The 18,627-nt window shown below is 42.3% G+C and overlaps 1 protein-coding gene across 1 annotated transcript in view; it reads left to right on the forward strand.

Moving 5' to 3' along the window:
- The window catches only part of COL13A1 (collagen type XIII alpha 1 chain), a 219,722-nt gene that overhangs the window by 159,851 nt on the left and 41,244 nt on the right, over positions 1-18,627 (forward strand). The window contains exons 27-32 of the mRNA XM_067465689.1: positions 464-616; positions 3,147-3,236; positions 6,379-6,423; positions 6,574-6,615; positions 8,740-8,766; positions 10,491-10,571. Of these exons, the coding sequence (XP_067321790.1) occupies positions 464-616; positions 3,147-3,236; positions 6,379-6,423; positions 6,574-6,615; positions 8,740-8,766; positions 10,491-10,571 (438 nt within the window). The remainder of the gene's footprint in view (positions 1-463; positions 617-3,146; positions 3,237-6,378; positions 6,424-6,573; positions 6,616-8,739; positions 8,767-10,490; positions 10,572-18,627) is intronic.

The raw sequence follows: 18,627 nt of genomic DNA on the forward strand, positions 1-18,627 counted from the left end.
AAAACAAGCTTGCTCCCTCCTCCCTGTGGCTTCCTCTCACATATTTATACATAGCTATCATATCTCCTCTCAGCTTTCTCTTCTTCAGGCTAAACATGCCCAGCTCCTTAAGCCACTCCTCATAGGGCTTGTTCTCCAGACCCTTGATCATTTGAGTCGCCCTCCTCTGGACACATTCCAGCTTGTCAATATCTCTCTTGAATTGTGGTGCCCAGAATTGGACACAATATTCCAGGTGTGGTCTAACCAAGGCAGAATAGAGGGGTAGCATTACTTCCCTAGATCTAGACACTATGCTCCTATTGATGCAGGCCAAAATCCCATTGGCTTTTTTTTGCCGCCACATCACATTGTTGGCTCATGTTTAACTTGTTGTCCACGAGGACTCCAAGATCTTTTTCACACGTACTGCTCTCGAGCCAGGCATTGTCCCCCATTCTGTATCTTTGCATAACTTTTGTAGGGCCCACGAGGCAAACCAGGAGAGATGGGGCCTCCTGGTCCCAAAGGACCTCCTGGAAAAGATGGACCTCCAGGAATGAAGGGAGAAATTGGCTCCATGGGGACCTCAGGAGCAAAAGGAGAAAAGGGGGAGACTGGACTGGCTGGCTCACCAGTGAGTAAACGCAGCATACTTGGTAACTGTGAACTATTTGTTTGCAAATATTCACAGCAGAAAAAATGTTGTAGCTCAGCAAGAGGCAAAGGATGTTTCTGACATGTCAGAGGACGAGGGGTTTGATGGGTTTCAAAGTGATGAGTCTGTCAGTGCTAGGAGAGAATATCAGGCAGTTGAGACTGATGTTTTGCATTCCTGTGATCATTCAAGTGAAACCGGTTCTCTTGGAAAGTGGCCTTCATCTGATGGGGAGTTTTCCTGAGAAGCTAGATTAGGTTTGAGAATGTAGGGAGTGAAAAATAGATTATTTAGATGTTCTGAGAGAATCCGTGAGAAGACCTTGAAGCCCAGGTACGTTCAACATGATCTCATGGGTCTTTGTTCAGGCTTAAGTAAAGTGTTGTTGGCTTTATGCCTCTCGGAGGACACAACGTTACCAAGGGGTGATTTTTCTGTCTTTCTCTGCTCTCAAGTTCATGGTTCGAGTATCCTCAAGTTCCCTGTTCAAGTTATAGCTACCCTAAGTTGAACCTATTGCAAGGTTTTCTTGGTGAAATTTGTTCAAAGGGTTTTTGCGTTTGCCTTCCTTTGAAGCTAAGAGTGTGTGATTTGATAAAGGTAAACCAATGGTTTTACACGGCTAAGGGGGCCAGTCAAACCCTGATCAGCAGCTAACACTAAAACCTCACAAAACAACACTGGCTCCCTACTCTGTTTTGTATTTTAAGCTTATTATGTGTTTGATGACAGTTAATATCAAACAGTAGTACAATGTTTAGCTCACTTTCTTCAGTCTCCACAGTGTTTTATTATTATTATTATTATTATTATTATTATTATTATTATCTTTATTTGTACCCCGCTAACATCTCCCGAAGGACTCAATGCGGCTTACAAAGGCCTCAATAGAACAACAATATAAGAAAAACACATAAACCAAAAGCAAATCAAAACATTAAAGCAATAACAGTAAGCAGTAAAAACAGTACACCGTAACACAATAAAAACTAGGCCAGGCCAAATGTAATGGGTACAGATTAAAAAGTGCTGAATGTGCTGAGTGAGATCAGGGGCGGCTCAACCATTACGCAAAGTAAGCACTTGCAGTATAGTTGGTTTTGGCCAGGGGCGCTCTTGAGGCGCTCTTGGCGGAAAATAGACCTTGACATATGCAAGTTGTAGTTACTGTGATGTATAGTTCACCTATAATCAAAGAGCATTCTGACCTCCACCAATGATGGAATTGAACCAAATATGGCACACAGAACTCCCACGATGAACAGAAAATATATATCAGTGATTGGGGGGGGGGGGCAAAATACTGTTAGCTTACCGTTGAAAATTACCTAGGGCCACCTCTGAGTGAGATATGAGGATTTTTAGATAACTGCAATGTGCGGACAATCTTAATCTCTAATAAAGTGCTTCTGGGACGTGTTACTGGAGTTTTCTATTCTGGAAAGGCACACCGGAATAGCCAGGTCTTCAAGCTCTTCCTAAAGACTGCCAACGTAGGGGCTTGTCTGGTGTCCTTGGGGAGGGTGTTCCAGAGTCGGGGGGGCTACTACAGAGAAGGCCCTGTCCCTTGTCCCCACCAACTGCGCTTGCGACGCAGGTGGGATCGTGAGCAGGGTCTCTCCGGATGAACGAAGGGAGCGTGCGGGTTCATAAACGGAGATGCGGTCACGCAGGTAGGCAGGTCCCAAACCGTTTAGGGCTTTGTAGGTGAGCACCTGCACCTTGAATTGGGACCGGAAAATGAACGGCAGCCAATGGAGCTCCTTAAACAGGAGGGTTGACCTCTCTCTGTAAGGAGCACCAGTTAACATCCTGGCCGCTGCCCGTTGGACTAGCTGAAATTTCTGAGCCATTTTCAAGGGCGGCCCCACGTAGAGCGCATTACAGTAGTCCAATCTACACATGTATAATTGAATTATATGTGCATCTAGTATTGCCAGGACTTGGAGACAATGGTGTGCAAGTGGGGAGAAGCTTTTCTAGGTCACTGGTCTATCAGTTTCAAGGGAATTTTACAAGAGGCCAATTGATATTTTTGAAGAAACTGCAAACAAACAGCACATCCCTGATTGTTTTAGTCCCATGTAGACACTTAAATGATGCTATTGGGGAGTATCATCCCTTTATCATTTTTATGCCTACACTCAGAAACACACACACTGCTCCACTGCATTCTTGAACTATGCTCTTTCTTGTCATTGCCTTTGCATTTGTGTCTGCTGCTGCTGAATCAATGATCCATGCTACAGTTTAGTGGGCCTTGAAGTACACACAAGACGTGCTTGTAATCTGCTATACCTTTTAATTAGAGTCACGGCAAGAAATATGTAAGAGGACTATGATAGATTGGAAATTTCGCAAAGAAAGTCTACGAAAGCCTTCTTTTCAGTACTGAAGTCAGCTTCCTATGTGTCTGGATGCGAATAAATGGCCGAATAAAGCAAATAACAACCACATATTTCTTTACAACATAGTTTAGTGTTTACAAATGGTTTTTTTTTCCTCATAGGGTCTTGATGGCATAACAGGAGAAAAGGGTGATCGAGGAACGCCAGGACCTCCAGGCCTACCAGGTCCAATTGGGCTTCCAGGTTTTACAGTAAGCCATTCAAACATTGTTTTATCCAAGAAATTTCACAGAAGTAAATCCCTTTAAAAAATCTACATATTACTAAATAATAGTTTGCCTTGAGTTCTTTCTCTGCTGAACTTGAGAGAGTGGCCGAAGCAGATGGCCATTAAGTAAATTTGTGGCTGTGGTGACATTCAAACTGAGAACTGCTCATACCACAATTCTTGCTACTCAAGTTTAGTGCTGCTTGCTAGAAAAAAATAGCTTTGATAATGTCATTGCTCTTTTCTATATCTTTGAACTTTATTTTTTTTTATTTGTCGTGTCAGGACAACCAGTCAAATTATATTACATTTCTAACAGAACAAAGCAAACAAACAGACAAAATACAAAATTTGTGAGTTTGGTAGTTGATTAAATGTCCTTTGACCAGTAGCTGGCCACTTGGAGTGCTTCTGGTGTTGCTGCAAGGAGGTCCTCCATTGTGCATGTGGCAGGGCTCAGGTTGCATTGCAGCAGGTGGTCAGTGGTTTGCTCTTCTCCACACTCGCATGTCGAGGATTCCACTTTGTAGCCCCATATCTGAAGGTTCGCTCTGCATCTCGTGGTGCCAGAGCGCAGTCTGTTCAGCGCCTTCCAAGTCACCCAGTCCTCTGTGTGCCCAGGGGGAGTCTCTCATTTGGTATCAGCCATTGGTTGAGGTTCTGGGTTTGAGCCTGCCACTTTTGGACTCTTGCTTGCTGAGGTGTTCGAGCGAGTGTCTCTGTAGATCTTAGAAAACTATTTCTAGATTTAAGTCATTTACGTGCTGGCTGATACCCAAACAGGGGATGAGCTGGAGATGTCTCGGCCTTGGTCCTTTCACTATTGGCTGCTACTTCCCGGCGGATATCAGGTGGTGCAATACCGGCTAAGCAGTGTAATTTCTCCAGTGGTGTAGGGTGCAGACACCCTGTGATAATGCGGCATGAACTAAGACTGCAGATTATTACTCCAGGTAGAGAGAAAATTAGATGTGTTTATATATGTACTTCTGGTCAAATATATATAGAGAAGTATTTTTTGAATACATAATTTATGCTTCCTAAGAGTTTTCATATAATGTTTTGTTTTTCAACATGCTTTAAAAGTTAAGGTAAACTTTGCAGGAGCACAAGTGCCATATCTGCGCTTCCATCTCCATTATAATGTTGTTCCTCATTACAGGCAGTCCCCGAGTTACAAGCATCCAGCTTACAAACAACCCATAGTTCAGAATGGGGGTGAGAGCAGGAAGTGAGAGGAAACTTCCTCCTAGGAAGGGAAATTCACTCCTTGAAGAGGTATCATGGGGAAAAGGTGTATCTACTGAAGTTTTATCACCAATCCTTGTTTCCAAATTTTTCAAAACCCAATTATCACAGGGACAGAAAGTGAGGTGAAATCTTCTGAACTGTTGCACTACAGAACAGGAAAAGCCCTCTGACTTTAAACACCACACCGTTGAATAGGAAAACAATCCTTTTATTGAAGATAATTAAAAAGGAGTAAAGTAAAAAAAGCACTTTAAAGAAATAGGTAAATCCAATTAGGTAAGAAGATAAGCCAGAACAAAGTAGTCCAGGGAAAATAGTCCAGCAAAGTCCATGAAAACAAAGTCAAAACTTCTCTAATAAAATCCAAGAAACCAGGAAACATGAATCCAAGGCATGAATATAAAATCATAGACTCCAAGAATCAAACCATGAAACAAAAGGCACTTAAACATGAATCTCCCAAACAAGGCTTCTATGAAACAAGGATGAGAACTTGACTTAATGTATTGTCAAAGGTTTTCATGGCCAGAATCGCTGGGTTGCTGTAGGTTTTTTCGGGCTATATGGCCATGGTCTAGAGGCATTCTCTCCTGATGTTTCGCCTGCATCTATGGCAAGCATCCTCAGAGGTAGTGAGGTCTATTGGAACTAGGGAAAAGGGTTTATATATCTGTGGAATGACCAGGGTGAGACAAAGGACTCTTGTCTGCTGGAGCTAGGTGCCTGGCAGTGCCTGGAGCAAACTTTTGATTGCCTGGCAGTGCCTGGAGCAAACTTTTGTTGAGAGGTGATTAGATGTCCTTGTTTGTTTCCTCTCTGTTGTTGTGCTGTTGTAATTTTAGAGTTTTTTAATACTGACTTAATTCCAAACTTGACTTAATTCCAAACAATGCTTCATCTGACTACATATCCTGTACTTGGGACTTTTATCTCCTCATTAGCTATGTCCCAAGCACTCAGAAATTGGTTTTGCTTCACGTTAGAATCTCTTATCTTTTTCTCTCGGAGCCTGACAGAATACCAAAGCCGCTCTTCGGCTTTTCTATTTTGACTAATCTCCCGTCTGTCTATTTGCTCATTAATTTCTGCACTTGGTGCTGAGCTGTTTTCCAGCTCCAAATCATGGGAACTCTCTGGAAGCAATTCAGGGAGCACACCATCATCCCCACATCCTTCAGGGACATTCTCATGGGAAACTACATTTTGAACAGGGATCTCCTGGTCATTCTCTGCATCAATATCACTGACCAAGCCATTGCCATCTTGAAACTCATTGACACCACTCCTCACATCCAAAGCACCCTGATCCTGAAACACAATCACAGGCTGAGCTCCAACACGAACAGAGACGCAGATAGCAAGTGCTTTATGGAGAAATGGAAAGAGCCCTCCTAGCAAGAATGGGGTATTCTAGTACTGCTAATTTAGGCATTTAGTGGTATTTATGGGGAAGGAGGGAAATTATGTTTCCCTGTTTACTCCATAATAGATGCCTTCTTCTAAACCTTTCACTATCTCAAACTTGTTAATAGTGTCAGACCCCTCTTATTGCGGGGATACATTTCCAGCTGGACTGCAGTTACGATGAAACACCATTACATTTTCTGACTTCTAGTCCCAGTATAACATAAAGTCACCCTAGAGAACCTAGACATTCCTAGAGAGGTATCCTAGAGAGGTTCTCCAGGGTGGCTCTATGGTAACCGGTGGGGGGAGCATACCATAGAATGACCGAGGGACCTTGCTAATTCCTAGAGAGACCATTTGCCCACAGGCAGAGGTTCGTGAACCCATGGATAGGAATGTTACTGCCCTATCATAAGAAAGAACTATTAATACTCTGATTGATGCCATAATGTTTGTTGTTCTTACAGGGAGAGAAGGGAGAACCTGGAGAGAAGGGAAAGACTGGAAACGCGGTAAGGTCTCACTCTTCTAAAAGCAATGGATCAACCACCTTAAGAACTGACATAGCAGATAGCATTACACAGATTATCATTTGTTATTAACATCAATCTAAAATTATTTTCTCCAGCAATGACATTTGGTTCTCTGTTTTGGGCTTTTAGGTAACTGGCCCACCAGGGCCACAAGGCCCACCAGGAACACCAGTAAGTTCTATTTTTATTATAAGGCACAGAATAATGCATGATAACTCTTTGAGATTCCCCCCGGTCAGTCTTGTTATCTTGTAGTCCCACACCTTAAATGTCATATTTAGAAGTACTTTGACCACATCATGAGAAGACATACTTCAGGAAATAAAGCCTGACTGCTCATTGGAGGGAATAATAGTAGAGGCCAAGATGAAGTACTTTGGCCACATCATGAGAAGAAAGGAAAGTTTAGAGAAGACAATGATACTTGGGAAAATGGAAGGAAAAAGGAAGAGGGGCTGACCAAGAGCAAGATGGGTGGATGGTATCCTTGAAGTGACTGGCTTGACTTTGAAGGAGCTGGGGGTGGTGACGGTTGACAGGGAGCTCTGGTGTGGGATGGTACATGAGGTCATGAAGAGTCAGAAGAGACTGAACGAATAAACAACAAAGAGGCCCTATTCACTATGCTGAATGTAAAATCAATGGACTGTTGATGGACCTTCTCCATGGAAACTTGTAGCACAGTGCTATTGAAAGTGGCAATCCTTAGATTGATGCTAGTTCTCAAACCATTCACTGCTGGTCCTTAGAGAGTTTCCAGGAAAGAAAAGAAAGCAATTTTAGCCTATGGGTAGAAGTGTGGTACTGGTTCCTGGCACAATGGAACCAGCACCACCCCATATAAAAATAGCTCAAGTCCTGCTGTAGAACTCCCTTCTGAGGGTAATACAGCTGAGCCCTTCCATCATGGCATTTAATAGAACCTTTAAATCTCATTTGTTGTCTGTGGCTTAACTGAAAGCATTTATTTTGTAGTAACCAAAGTACAGTACAACTCCCTTTATCCATGGATTCAGTGTCTAAGGTTTCACATGCTCCAATGTCCAATCTCGATAAAATAGTGAAGAGTAGAGACATCACACTGGCAATGAAGATCCGCATAGTTAAAGCAATGGTATTCCCCGTAGTCACCTACGGATGTGAGAGCTGGACCATAGGGAAGGCTGAGCGAAAGAAGAGAGATGCTTTTGAACTGTGGTGTTGGAGGAAAGTTCTGAGAGTGCCTTGGACTGCGAGAAGATCCAACCAGTCCATACTTCAGGAAATAAAGCCCGACTGCTCATTGTAGGGAAGGATACTAGAGGCAAAGATGAAGTACTTTGGCCACATCATGAGAAGAAAGGAGAGAGGAAAAACAGAATGAAGGAGGGAAGGATAAAAGATCCTAAGGCCAAGTAAGGACAAGAAGAGCGTAAGGACATGGGAAGACTGATTGAGCACTGTGATGAAGAGAAAGAAAGACAAGCGAGAAAGATAAAGAATAGGACAAAGGGAGGTAAAATAGAGTTCCAAGGAAAAGAGAGCACGAGAAGTGGAGGGGTACAGTACAATCCCTGTATCTTCAGGAAATACATTCCAAGATCCCTATGTAATCACACTGGAGGATCTAGAGATTCCCACAAATACTTTCAGGGGAGGGACATCTTTATGTTGTTGTTGTTCATTCGTTCAGTCATTTCTGACTCTTCGTGACCTCATGGACTAGCCCACGCCAGAGCTCCCTGTCGACCGTCACCACCCCCAGCTCCTTCATGAACAATCCAGTCACTTCTAGGATGCCATCTATCCATCTTGCCCTTGGTCGGCCCTCTTCCTTTTTCCTTCCATTTTCCCTCCATTTTCCCCAGCATCATTGTCTTCTCCAAGCTTTCCTTTCTTCTCATGATGTGGCCTAAGTACTTCATCTTGGCCTCTAGTATTCTTCCCTCCAATGAGCAATCGGGCTTTATTTCCTGGAGTATGGACTGGTTGGACCTTCTTGCTGTCCAAGGCACTCTCAGAACTTTCCTCCAACACCACAGTTCAAAAGCATCTGTCTTCCTTCTCTCAGCCTTCCCTGTGGTCCAGCTCTCACATCCATAGGTTATTATGGGGAATACCATTGCTTTAACTATGCGGATCTTTGTTGCCAGTGTGATGTCTCTACTCTTGCATAATACAATTCAAATTATCAGCTAGAAAATATAGAATAAATGGAAAATGCCAGTAATATATGAACTGTGTGTACGTGGAACCCAGAAATATAAGATGCAAGCATAATCTATTGCCTCTTCTTGTTGTTTGTTTCAAATATAGGGTCCTCAAGGTCTTCCGGGACCTAAGGTAAGAATGAAGGGCAATCACATTGTATCAATATAGACACTCCCATGTAAAAATTTGTAAGATAATGCTCTGGAGGTCAAATCATAGGTTTGAATGTTTTAAACATGAACAAATTGAGCTTGCAGTGAGCTTAATTAAATCTCTGTAACTCTTATACTCATTCTGTGTCAGTGCATGCATTATGAACCCAGTTTTGTGTTTCTTTTTAAAATAATTGTCTCCTTGGTTGATATTTTGGACTATTTATTATTTATTTATTATTTATTAGCGGCATTTATATATTTTTATTTATTTATTTATTTTATGCCACCCTTCTCACCCCAAAGGGGACTCGGCATCTTATGGAAATAATATGCTGGAAATTGGTTCAGTGCCTCCTCTTCCACCAACCATTCTAAGCTCAAAATGACCTATAATTTTGTAATTTAATCTTTATCTGATTGAGCTAAAAACTCCTTCATTCCAATGAACTTAGTGAAAGATCAGAGGTCACATGGCTCAGTTACTTTTGTTTGGTTTGTAATTTGTAAATTACAAACCAAACAAAAGTAACTGGAAAAAAGCAAGCTGGTTCGAGGCTTTGGGCTTGAGTGTTACCGGTACACTGATGACACTCAGCTAGTGCTGAGAATGGAGGGCAGACCAGACTCTGTACCCAATTATTTTCATCAGTGCCTCGAGGCTGTTACTAGATGGCTGCGTGCCAGCAGGTTGAGGGTGAATCCAGCAAAGACGGAGATCCTATGGCTGGGTCAACCGGGCAGTGGGGATATCCAGCTGCCTACCCTGGATGGCGAGGCGCTACGCCCATCATCATTGGTAAAGAGTCTGGGAGTCCTTTTGGACCCTCTGCTGACGATGGAGGCCCACGTCTCCGCCGTTAGCAGAACCGCCTTTTTTCATCTGCAGCAGACTAGACTGCTGGCCCCCTACTTGTCCAGAGATGACCTAGCTACGGTGATCCAGGCTACGGTCATCTCAAGACTGGACTACTGTAACTCCCTCTACATTGGCCTTCCTCTGTTGGTGATCCAGAAGCTCAAGTTGGTACAAAATGCAGCTGCTCGGCTTCTTGCGGGAATTCCAATGAGATGCCACATAACACCAATCTTACTACAGCTGCATTGGTTACCAATTGAGCACCGGATCACTTTCAAAGTGATGGTACTCACCTTTAAGGCCTTGCATGGTCTGGGGCCGATGTACCTGAGGGACCGCCTCACCCCCTACCAACCCCAGAGACCCCTCCGTTCTGAGGACCAAGATCTATTGAAAATTCCCAGTGTCAAGACCTTGCGTCTAACAGCAACCAGACGCAGAGCCTTTACAGCAGTGGCACCATCACTCTGGAATACTCTGCCACCTGAAGTCCATGCCTTGCGGGACCTATCAGCTTTTCGCAGGGCATGTAAGACATATCTGTTTCGACAGGGCTTTGATCTCTGATATTGTTGTTTTTAAATTGTTTTTAAATTGTGTTAGATTTTAGCCTGTTCTTGTAAGCCGCTCCAAGCCCCAGGGGAATGGCGGCATATAAGTTTGAATTATAAATAAATAAATAGTCTCTTTAGGCCATTGGCTGACTAGATTTGGAACATCTGTAGTCCAGAGAGTTCTTTTCCCAACCATGCTATCCTGATCACTCATTCCTTATTCTGGATGACACTGGGTAGATGAACTCTGTAAGATGTCTTGGGGTATCTCTTGATGTATGTTTCCTTTAGGGAGAAGCAGGCATTGATGGAATGAAAGGTGAAAAAGGTGCTATGGGAGAAAAAGGAGACCGAGGTCCTCTTGGATTGCCCGTAAGTACCAAGAAACGAAAGAAAACGTAATCCCAGTTTTATCAGTAACCCATAATAAAAAACAAGATGTTAAAATAGTGACCTATGAAGTCGGAAACTTTAGAACATATCACACAAAACTGTAGCAGTGTCATAACCATAACAATTCCAGCCAGTCATTCCTGCAGCAAATTCTGCCAGATTTTGATTGCTGTAGTAATCCTGGTGAGATTATATTTATTTCTGGGCTTTTGACAAATATGTTTCTTATTCTAAATTTAATTTTCAAATGCCACTTCAGAGAGCAAGAATATGCATAGAACTCTGACTATAAAAGGAGTTGCATTGAGTTGTCTAAAGTACAATGCAAAGATCTGGCGTAGTGCTCTTCTTTCCTCAAATGGGTCCATCATGATGGTGGATGACAGTGGCAAATGGGGTGTTTGTTTGTTCTATTAAAAAAAAAACCAGATTGCAATTGGTCATGCTGTTGCTTAGTCTAATCCCAGTGTATTTGTATGGAAGCTTCAGTTGTGGCATTCTCGTACATGAAAGACCCTTAGAGCAGAGGCATCCTTTTATGCAACCGTGTGGCTATATTAGTGGACAAAGGACAAAAAATAGAAGAATAATGAAATTTTGAATAGAAGTACGGTACATCCTACTGAAGATGTTACTTTGTGACAGCCGAATCAAGGTGGCACAGGGATGTATGTATGTATGTATTATTATTATTATTATTATTATTATTATTATTATTATTAACTTTATTTGTACCCCGCTAGCATCTCCCGAAGTATTCGATGTGGCTTACAAAGGCCAAGGCTTCAATAAAACAATAACATAACAAATACACAACTTAAAGCAAATCAAAAACAATTAAAGCAATATCAGAACAACAAAAACAGTACACCAAAACACAATAAAACTAGGGCCAGGCCAAATGTAATGGGTACATATTAAAAAGTGCTGAATGTGACAGGTGGTAGGGTAAGTGCAGTGTGCAGGCAATCTTAAACTCTAATAAAGTGCTTCTGGGACGTGTTGCTGGAGTTTTCCTATTCTGGAAAGGCACATCGGAACAGCCAGGTCTTCAAATTCTTCCTAAAGACTGCCAACGTAGGTACCTGTCTGATGTCTTTGGAGAGGGTGTTCCAAAGTCTGGGGGCTACCACAGAAAAGGCCCTGTCTCGCGAGTCAAGGGTGCTGTGTAGTGTTTTATGTATTTTAGAATCATAGAATCATAGAATCAAAGAGTTGGAAGAGACCTCATGGGCCATCCAGTCCAACCCCATTCTGCCAAGAAGCAGGAATATTGCATTCAAATCACCCCTGACAAATGGCCATCCAGCCTCTGCTTAAAAGCTTCCAAAGAAGGAGCCTCCACCACACTCCGGGGCAGAGAGTTCCACTGCTGAATGGCTCTCACAGTCAGGAAGTTCTTCCTCATGTTCAGATGGAATCTCCTCTCTTTAGTTTGAAGCCATTGTTCCGCGTCCTAGTCTCCAAGGAAGCAGAAAACAAGCTTGCTCCCTCCTCCCTGTGGCTTCCTCTCACATATTTATACATGGCTATCATATCTCCTCTCAGCCTTCTCTTCTTCAGGCTAAACATGCCCAGTTCCCTAAGCCGCTCCTCATAGGGCTTGTTCTCCAGACCCTTGATCATTTTAGTCGCCCTCCTCTGGACACATTCCAGCTTGTCAATATCTCCCTTGAATTGTGGTGCCCAGAATTGGACACAATATTCCAGATGTGGTCTAACCAAAGCAGAATAGAGGGGTAGCATGACTTCCTTAGATCTAGACACTATGCTCCTATTGATGCAGGCCAAAATCCCATTGGCTTTTTTTGCCGCCACATCACATTGTTGGCTCATGTTTAACTTGTTGTCCACAAGGACTCCAAGATCTTTTTACACATACTGCTCTCGAGCCAGGCGTCACCCATTCTGTATCTTTGCATTTCATTTTTTCTGCCAAAGTGGAATATCTTGCATTTGTCACTGTTGAACTTCATTTTGTTAGTTTTGGCCCATCTCTCTAATCTGTCAAGATCGTTTTGAATTCTGCTCCTGTCCTCTGGACTATTGGCTATCCCTCCCAATATTTTAATAGTTTAAATGATCTGAACTATTTATTTTTAATAGTTCAGTGTTTATTTGTATTTTAGTGTTTATAAATTGTAGGTTTTAAATTGTACATTGTATTGTTTTCAGTACTGTGAGCCGTTTTGAGTGTCTTTTAAAAGAGGAAAGCAGGACAATAGCAACAATAGCCAGCACCTTGAATTTTGCCTGGAAATGGACTTGTTGCCAGTGAAGCTATAGGCTTCTTGTATACTTGCACTTTGGGATTGTGTTTCTGTGTGAGTTGAATTTGCTCTGGGCTGATGTTTGAGAGGCAAGAAAGTAACGTACTAGAAGAACTGCATTTGACACATTATCATCTTTCTGTTTGAAATGTGTTTGCCAATTATTATTATTATTATTATTTATTTTATTTATTTATTTATTTACTTTACTTGTATACCGCAGTTTCTCAGCCTAACTGGCGACTCAACGCGGTTTACAACAAGATAAAATCAATCAACGATATACAATTTAAAACCATAGAAGCACAATATACAATATTAACACAGCAATAACAACACAATGCATCTCATAGCTAGAGTCATGATCCAAATTCGTCGTCCATATTTCCATTCCTGTGATCGTCACATTCATTACACTTATTATTATTATTATTATTATTATTGTTTATATCCCACTCTTCTCACCTCCGAGGAGGAACTCAGGGCGACCTCACAAACATCATACGGTGTCATCATAATAAAATAATCAACAGTACATTAAACTATTAAAATATTAAAACAATAATTAAAACAATTGATTAACATACGCCTATTAAAATCAGAGTCTAAAATACAGTCCATGTCAAGGTCAGATGCCAGCCAATTAAAGAAATATAGTTTATTGCTCAAACAAATGCAAAACAGCTCAAAACAAGACCACAGGGCAAAAAACACTTAGTCTTCAATGTGAAACAGTTCAAAAACGGCAAAAGAACCCACAAAACCCCAGCTGGACTATAACCTGGGTTATCCAGAGATATAATCAGTGTTAAACACAAAATGCTTAATTCAGCTCTAACTTGCTCAGACAAACAATAGAAGCAAAACAAACTGCAGAATGATGTTCACAGCCACTCTAGTGAGCAGCAGCCTTTCAAAGGTTGCAAAACGTAACCCGAGCCTCAAACACTGTAGGAAACACCACGCTGAATTCCAAGGCTGGAATGCAGGAATGCAGGGAGGATGATAACGCCAACTCCAGAAACACAGCCGCAGTCGTGGAAGGGAGAGTAACGCCGATACTTGAAGTCCAGTCCAGTCCGAAGGGAAACGAATAGCTGCAAGGTCAGGTCCCGATCCAATGGAAGTCACAAGGAGCCAAAGCAATAGGGGCAATATGGCAGCTAATGCAAATATCAAAACAGTACAGTCCAGCAGAAACCCACACAGTTCCAGCCCCCTTTGCTGCTTAAACCCAGAGCATAACTTATGTCCCAAAGTCTTCTTCCAAACCCGTCTTCTGTAGCACAACGATCCAGAAAGCGCCCAACAAGACACCTTGCCAATTGCAAAGTTACAATTGCAAACACTCCCATTTTATCTACAACTCCTCATCAGAACTTGATTCAGCCAACACCCTTGTCCCAGCTGCATCCTGTTGTAACTCCTCATCCGAACTGGAGTCACCCCTAGTTTGGCCCAACCCTTCCCCAGTCCTCCAGGTAGTCCACCTCTGGTCTAATCCTGAAGTTCCCCAAGACCCATCCGTGCCTTCACTACTCCAACCTTCAAACATGCCACTACTTGTGGGTTCAGCACAAATATCCCGAATCTCTTGAACCCTTGTCCAATCCAACCCATCAGACCCAGAGTCTGATATCCCATCATCCATATCATTTGCATCAAAACCTTCAAAAGAATCCTTATCTGTTGGTTCATTAAGTATCTCCCAGATTCTTTTCCTCTATTGCTCTTCCTCATAGTCTTGCTCGCGAGTAGTTTTCCTGCCTCTCCTAATACAACTAGTGTTACTATCACTGCCAGCAGACTCTATCACAACACTCCAGGTCAAATCATTGCCCTTAATGTTAAAATCTTCTTTTACTTGCTTCTCACTAATCGAACGCTTGGTCCCAAAGCCAGGTCTTGATTTTTCTTCTAAAAGACAGGAGGGAGGTGGCCATTCTGATGTCTCTGGGGAGAGCATTCCACAGCTGGGGGGCCACTGATGAGAAGGCCCTGTCCCTCGTCCCCACCAGTCGCGTTTGCAATGTCAGTAGGGTCGAGAGCAGGACCTCTCCAGATGATCTTAAGTTACACAGAAGGGGAAGACTGCAGTTGATCATCTACTGTAAGCTAAAAGTGAAATTCTCACTGCTTGCCCAGTCTTTTGTTGAGCCTAGAATTTCTTGTTGTTATTATTGAGTTTATCTCATTATATTCCATCCAGATGGTGGACATAGTGTAACCAAATGGGACAGATGTCTCTTCCCTTGTCCTGATCACTCATGGTTGCTATCTTCTCCTGGCATTCTGAAGTGGGAGCGTCCCTGCACGATTTTAGTATTCTATATGGGAGAAAGAAAGAAGACACTGAAGCTGTAGCATGCATGTATGTGAGACCTCCCTATTAATAGATCCTTTCTTTTACAAGCCGCCCCCAATAAAAGAATTACTGACGGGCTGCCAGGAGTTAGAATGAACCTCTTGACATAGACGTCAGCCCTTCTCCCTTCAGCTCAACTTGCGGAAACAGTAAAAAGGAAAGTGCTTTTTCCTTCCAGAATCACAAACATTGGTAAAATCATAGGAACATATGCACTTGATGTGTTTCCATGAGGTCCTTCACATGGGGAAGGTTTAGTGAAAATTCCCTTAAAATAATACAGTTTTGTGAGATAGAAAGTGTGGGAAAGAAAACATAAATGGATCGTGTCATCTGTATCCTCTTTAAAATTCCATGAATGAAGCAGGCCAATTGAACAAGATGTGCATCATCTGGAAACACTATGTTTGCAGGAGAAAGGTATCCCAAGGGACTTTTTTTGGCAATTTTTAAAATTTGAAATTTGCACACACACACATACACACACACACACACACATATTTTAATATTTTCCAACATTTATCCAATATAGGCAGTCTCTGAGTTACAAAAACTCGACTTACAAACAACTTAAGAATGGGGGTGAGGCAATAGGAGGTGAGAGAAGGGGAACTCAACAACAATAAAACTTTATTTATATACCGCTCTATCTACCCAGTGGCACAGTAGGTTAAACCCCTGTGCCGGCAGGACGGAAGACCAACAGGTCATAGGTTCGAATCTGGGGAGAGGCGGATGAGCTCCCTCTATCAGCTCCAGCTCCTGATGCGGGGACATGAGAGAAGCCTCCCACAAGGATGGTAAAAACATCAAATCATCCAGGCATCCTCTGGGCAACGTCCTTACAGATGGCCAATTCTCTCACACCAGAAGCGACTTGCAGTTTCTCAAGTCGCTCCTGACATGACCAAAAAAAAAAATCTCTCTGAGGGGACTCAGAGCAGTTTCCAAGTAACATCATCAATACATACAAAGAAAACAGCATAAACATAAAATTAACAAGATAATATAAGTATAAAAAATCACAATAGCATATATATATATATATATATATATATATATATATATATATATAAAGTAATCATGCCTCTTCAAAGCAATTTAAAAGGCCGAGCCGAGGCTAGTGCAATTTGTAGAGGGCCCAGGAAATTAGGTATTATTATTATTATTATTATTATTATTATTATTAACTTTATTTATACCCCGCAAAATCTCCCGAAGGACTCGATGCAGCTTACAAAGGCCGAGGCCACAACAACAACAGCATGCAAATACAACAATAAAACTCATAAGCAAATAATAAAACATCAAGCATAACAATAAACAGTAAAAACAATGACACCGTGACGCATTTAAAACCTAAGGCCGGGCCAAATGTAATAGACAAACTTTAAAAGTGCTGGACTTGACAGGTGATGTGTAGAGGTATTTGGAGGTAGGTGCAATGTGCAGATAATCCTAAATCTCTAAACAAAGTGCATTTGGGACTTGATGCCAGGAGTTACCTATTCTGGAAAGGCACACTCGAACAGCCAGGTCTTCAGGCTCTTCCTAAAGGCTGCCAACATTGGGGCTTATCTGATGTCCTTGGGGAGAGAGCAATAGCCCCCGACTCTGGAGTCTATGGCTATTCATTTCCGTGACCTAATAGGAGGAAGTAACCTGGGTAATTGGTAGAAAAAGATATGGCCATATTCAACAGTATCTGGGGCTGAGCTACAACTAGTCATTCTCGAAGGTTTGTTTAGACCACCAGGTCTTCAGGCTCTTACGAAAGGAGGAAGGGCATTCCAGAGGCGGGGAGCCACCACAGAGAAGGCCCTCTCTCTCGTCCCCACCAACCATGCTTGTGACAGTGGTGGGAGTGAAAGGAGGGCCTCCCTGGAAGATCTTAAAGTTCGTGCCAGTTCATAGAGGGAGATGTGATTGCAAAGATAGGTGGGGCTCAAACCGTTAACTCCTGAAAGAGTTATCATGGGGAAAAGGTGTCTCCACTGCAGCTTTCTCACCAATCCTTTCCCCACAACAAGCCAAATTTGTCAAAACCCAATGATCACAGGTAGGCTTGGACCCGAATCAGTTTGAATGAAAATGATTTGTAATATCGGTGGTCTGTCTCATATTATCTCCAAGAACAGAATGGGGAGCAGAGAGCCAAAAAGCCCAACAAAATGGATTAAGAGAGCCAGATTTTATTGTCTGTTGGAGAGGATAGAATTAAGTCCGCAATATACCTGAGGCAGGGGCTGCTGTGGGCCTCCTGAAGAAGGTGGGATTATTGCAGCATCTTTTTCTCCCTCCCCAGCAGCAGCAACATCTGTCCATTTCTTTTGGGAAAGTTTCCTAGGCTCCTCCTCCTCCAGAGAGGGCCCAGCTTAGAACTCTCTTTCCCAGCAGCACTTGCATGGGGCAGGCATTGAAAGGTCTCTGGCTTCCCCTTGGAGCATGATGGGAGTTGAAGTTTTCATCTCACTCTCTGTTTCTCAGCCAGTAAAAAGCCTGGTTATGTCCATCCTCTGACTGGCTGAGAATGGACACAAACCCGCAACTACAATTCCCAGAACCCTCTCTTGCGGTTTGTCCTATTTTGAAAAAAATGTTATGGTAAAAACGTAAAATAATTCTAAAAAATCTGTAGATTGGGAAATTGTTTTGAAACTTGGTAGGCCTGCAGTTGTAAATGGGGTCTAAAACTGAGGTAGGTTTCATGCAGATAGGCCTTTAAAGGATTGAGCCTTTAAAGTTTCCAATTTTAAAGTGTTAAAATGCTAAATGCTAACTTTGTTATGTTCATTTCCTCAATTTCTAATATTAGTCAGTAACCAAGCTAGCATTATCCTCATCTTTGTGTTCCATCAAGGCATGTCGACACTTAATTGATAAGAGTTCATTGTTTCAAGTCTATGTTCAATGATGGGAGCTTCTGGTTTAGTAAAACTTGGAATTCATTCATAACAACAACAACAACAACAACAAATTTGTTATTTCTTACCCATCTCTCCTCACGACTTATTTTATCCAGGGACAGATGATGGCTCCCATGTCAGTGAATCTGTTCCAAGTGTTGATCTGAATTTTAAGAGCTGTCTGAGGTGCTGAACAGCTTCCCTAAAATTGACTTACTTTGTAAATATATGCTAAAATCCTGGAAAGATTTATTCCCTGTGTAGCGAAATTGCTACTCTATGTTAAATATTTGGTGTATAGCTCTATGTTTACATATGGCCGATAGGGAATAATAGGCCCAGACAGGGTAGCAACAGCAGAGATAGGATTCATTTGCATATGGAAGCCGATTGGTCATATGCAGATTAGCGTAGGCCCAGGATTTGAAAAGGTTGCTAGGCCAAAATGACAGTTGGGGAGAGCTGAGCTAAACATTCCAAAGGGGTGGAGCCAA

The sequence above is a fragment of the Anolis sagrei genome, chromosome 3, assembly GCF_037176765.1.
Source record: "Anolis sagrei isolate rAnoSag1 chromosome 3, rAnoSag1.mat, whole genome shotgun sequence".
Classification (NCBI taxonomy): Eukaryota; Metazoa; Chordata; class Lepidosauria; order Squamata; family Dactyloidae; genus Anolis; species Anolis sagrei.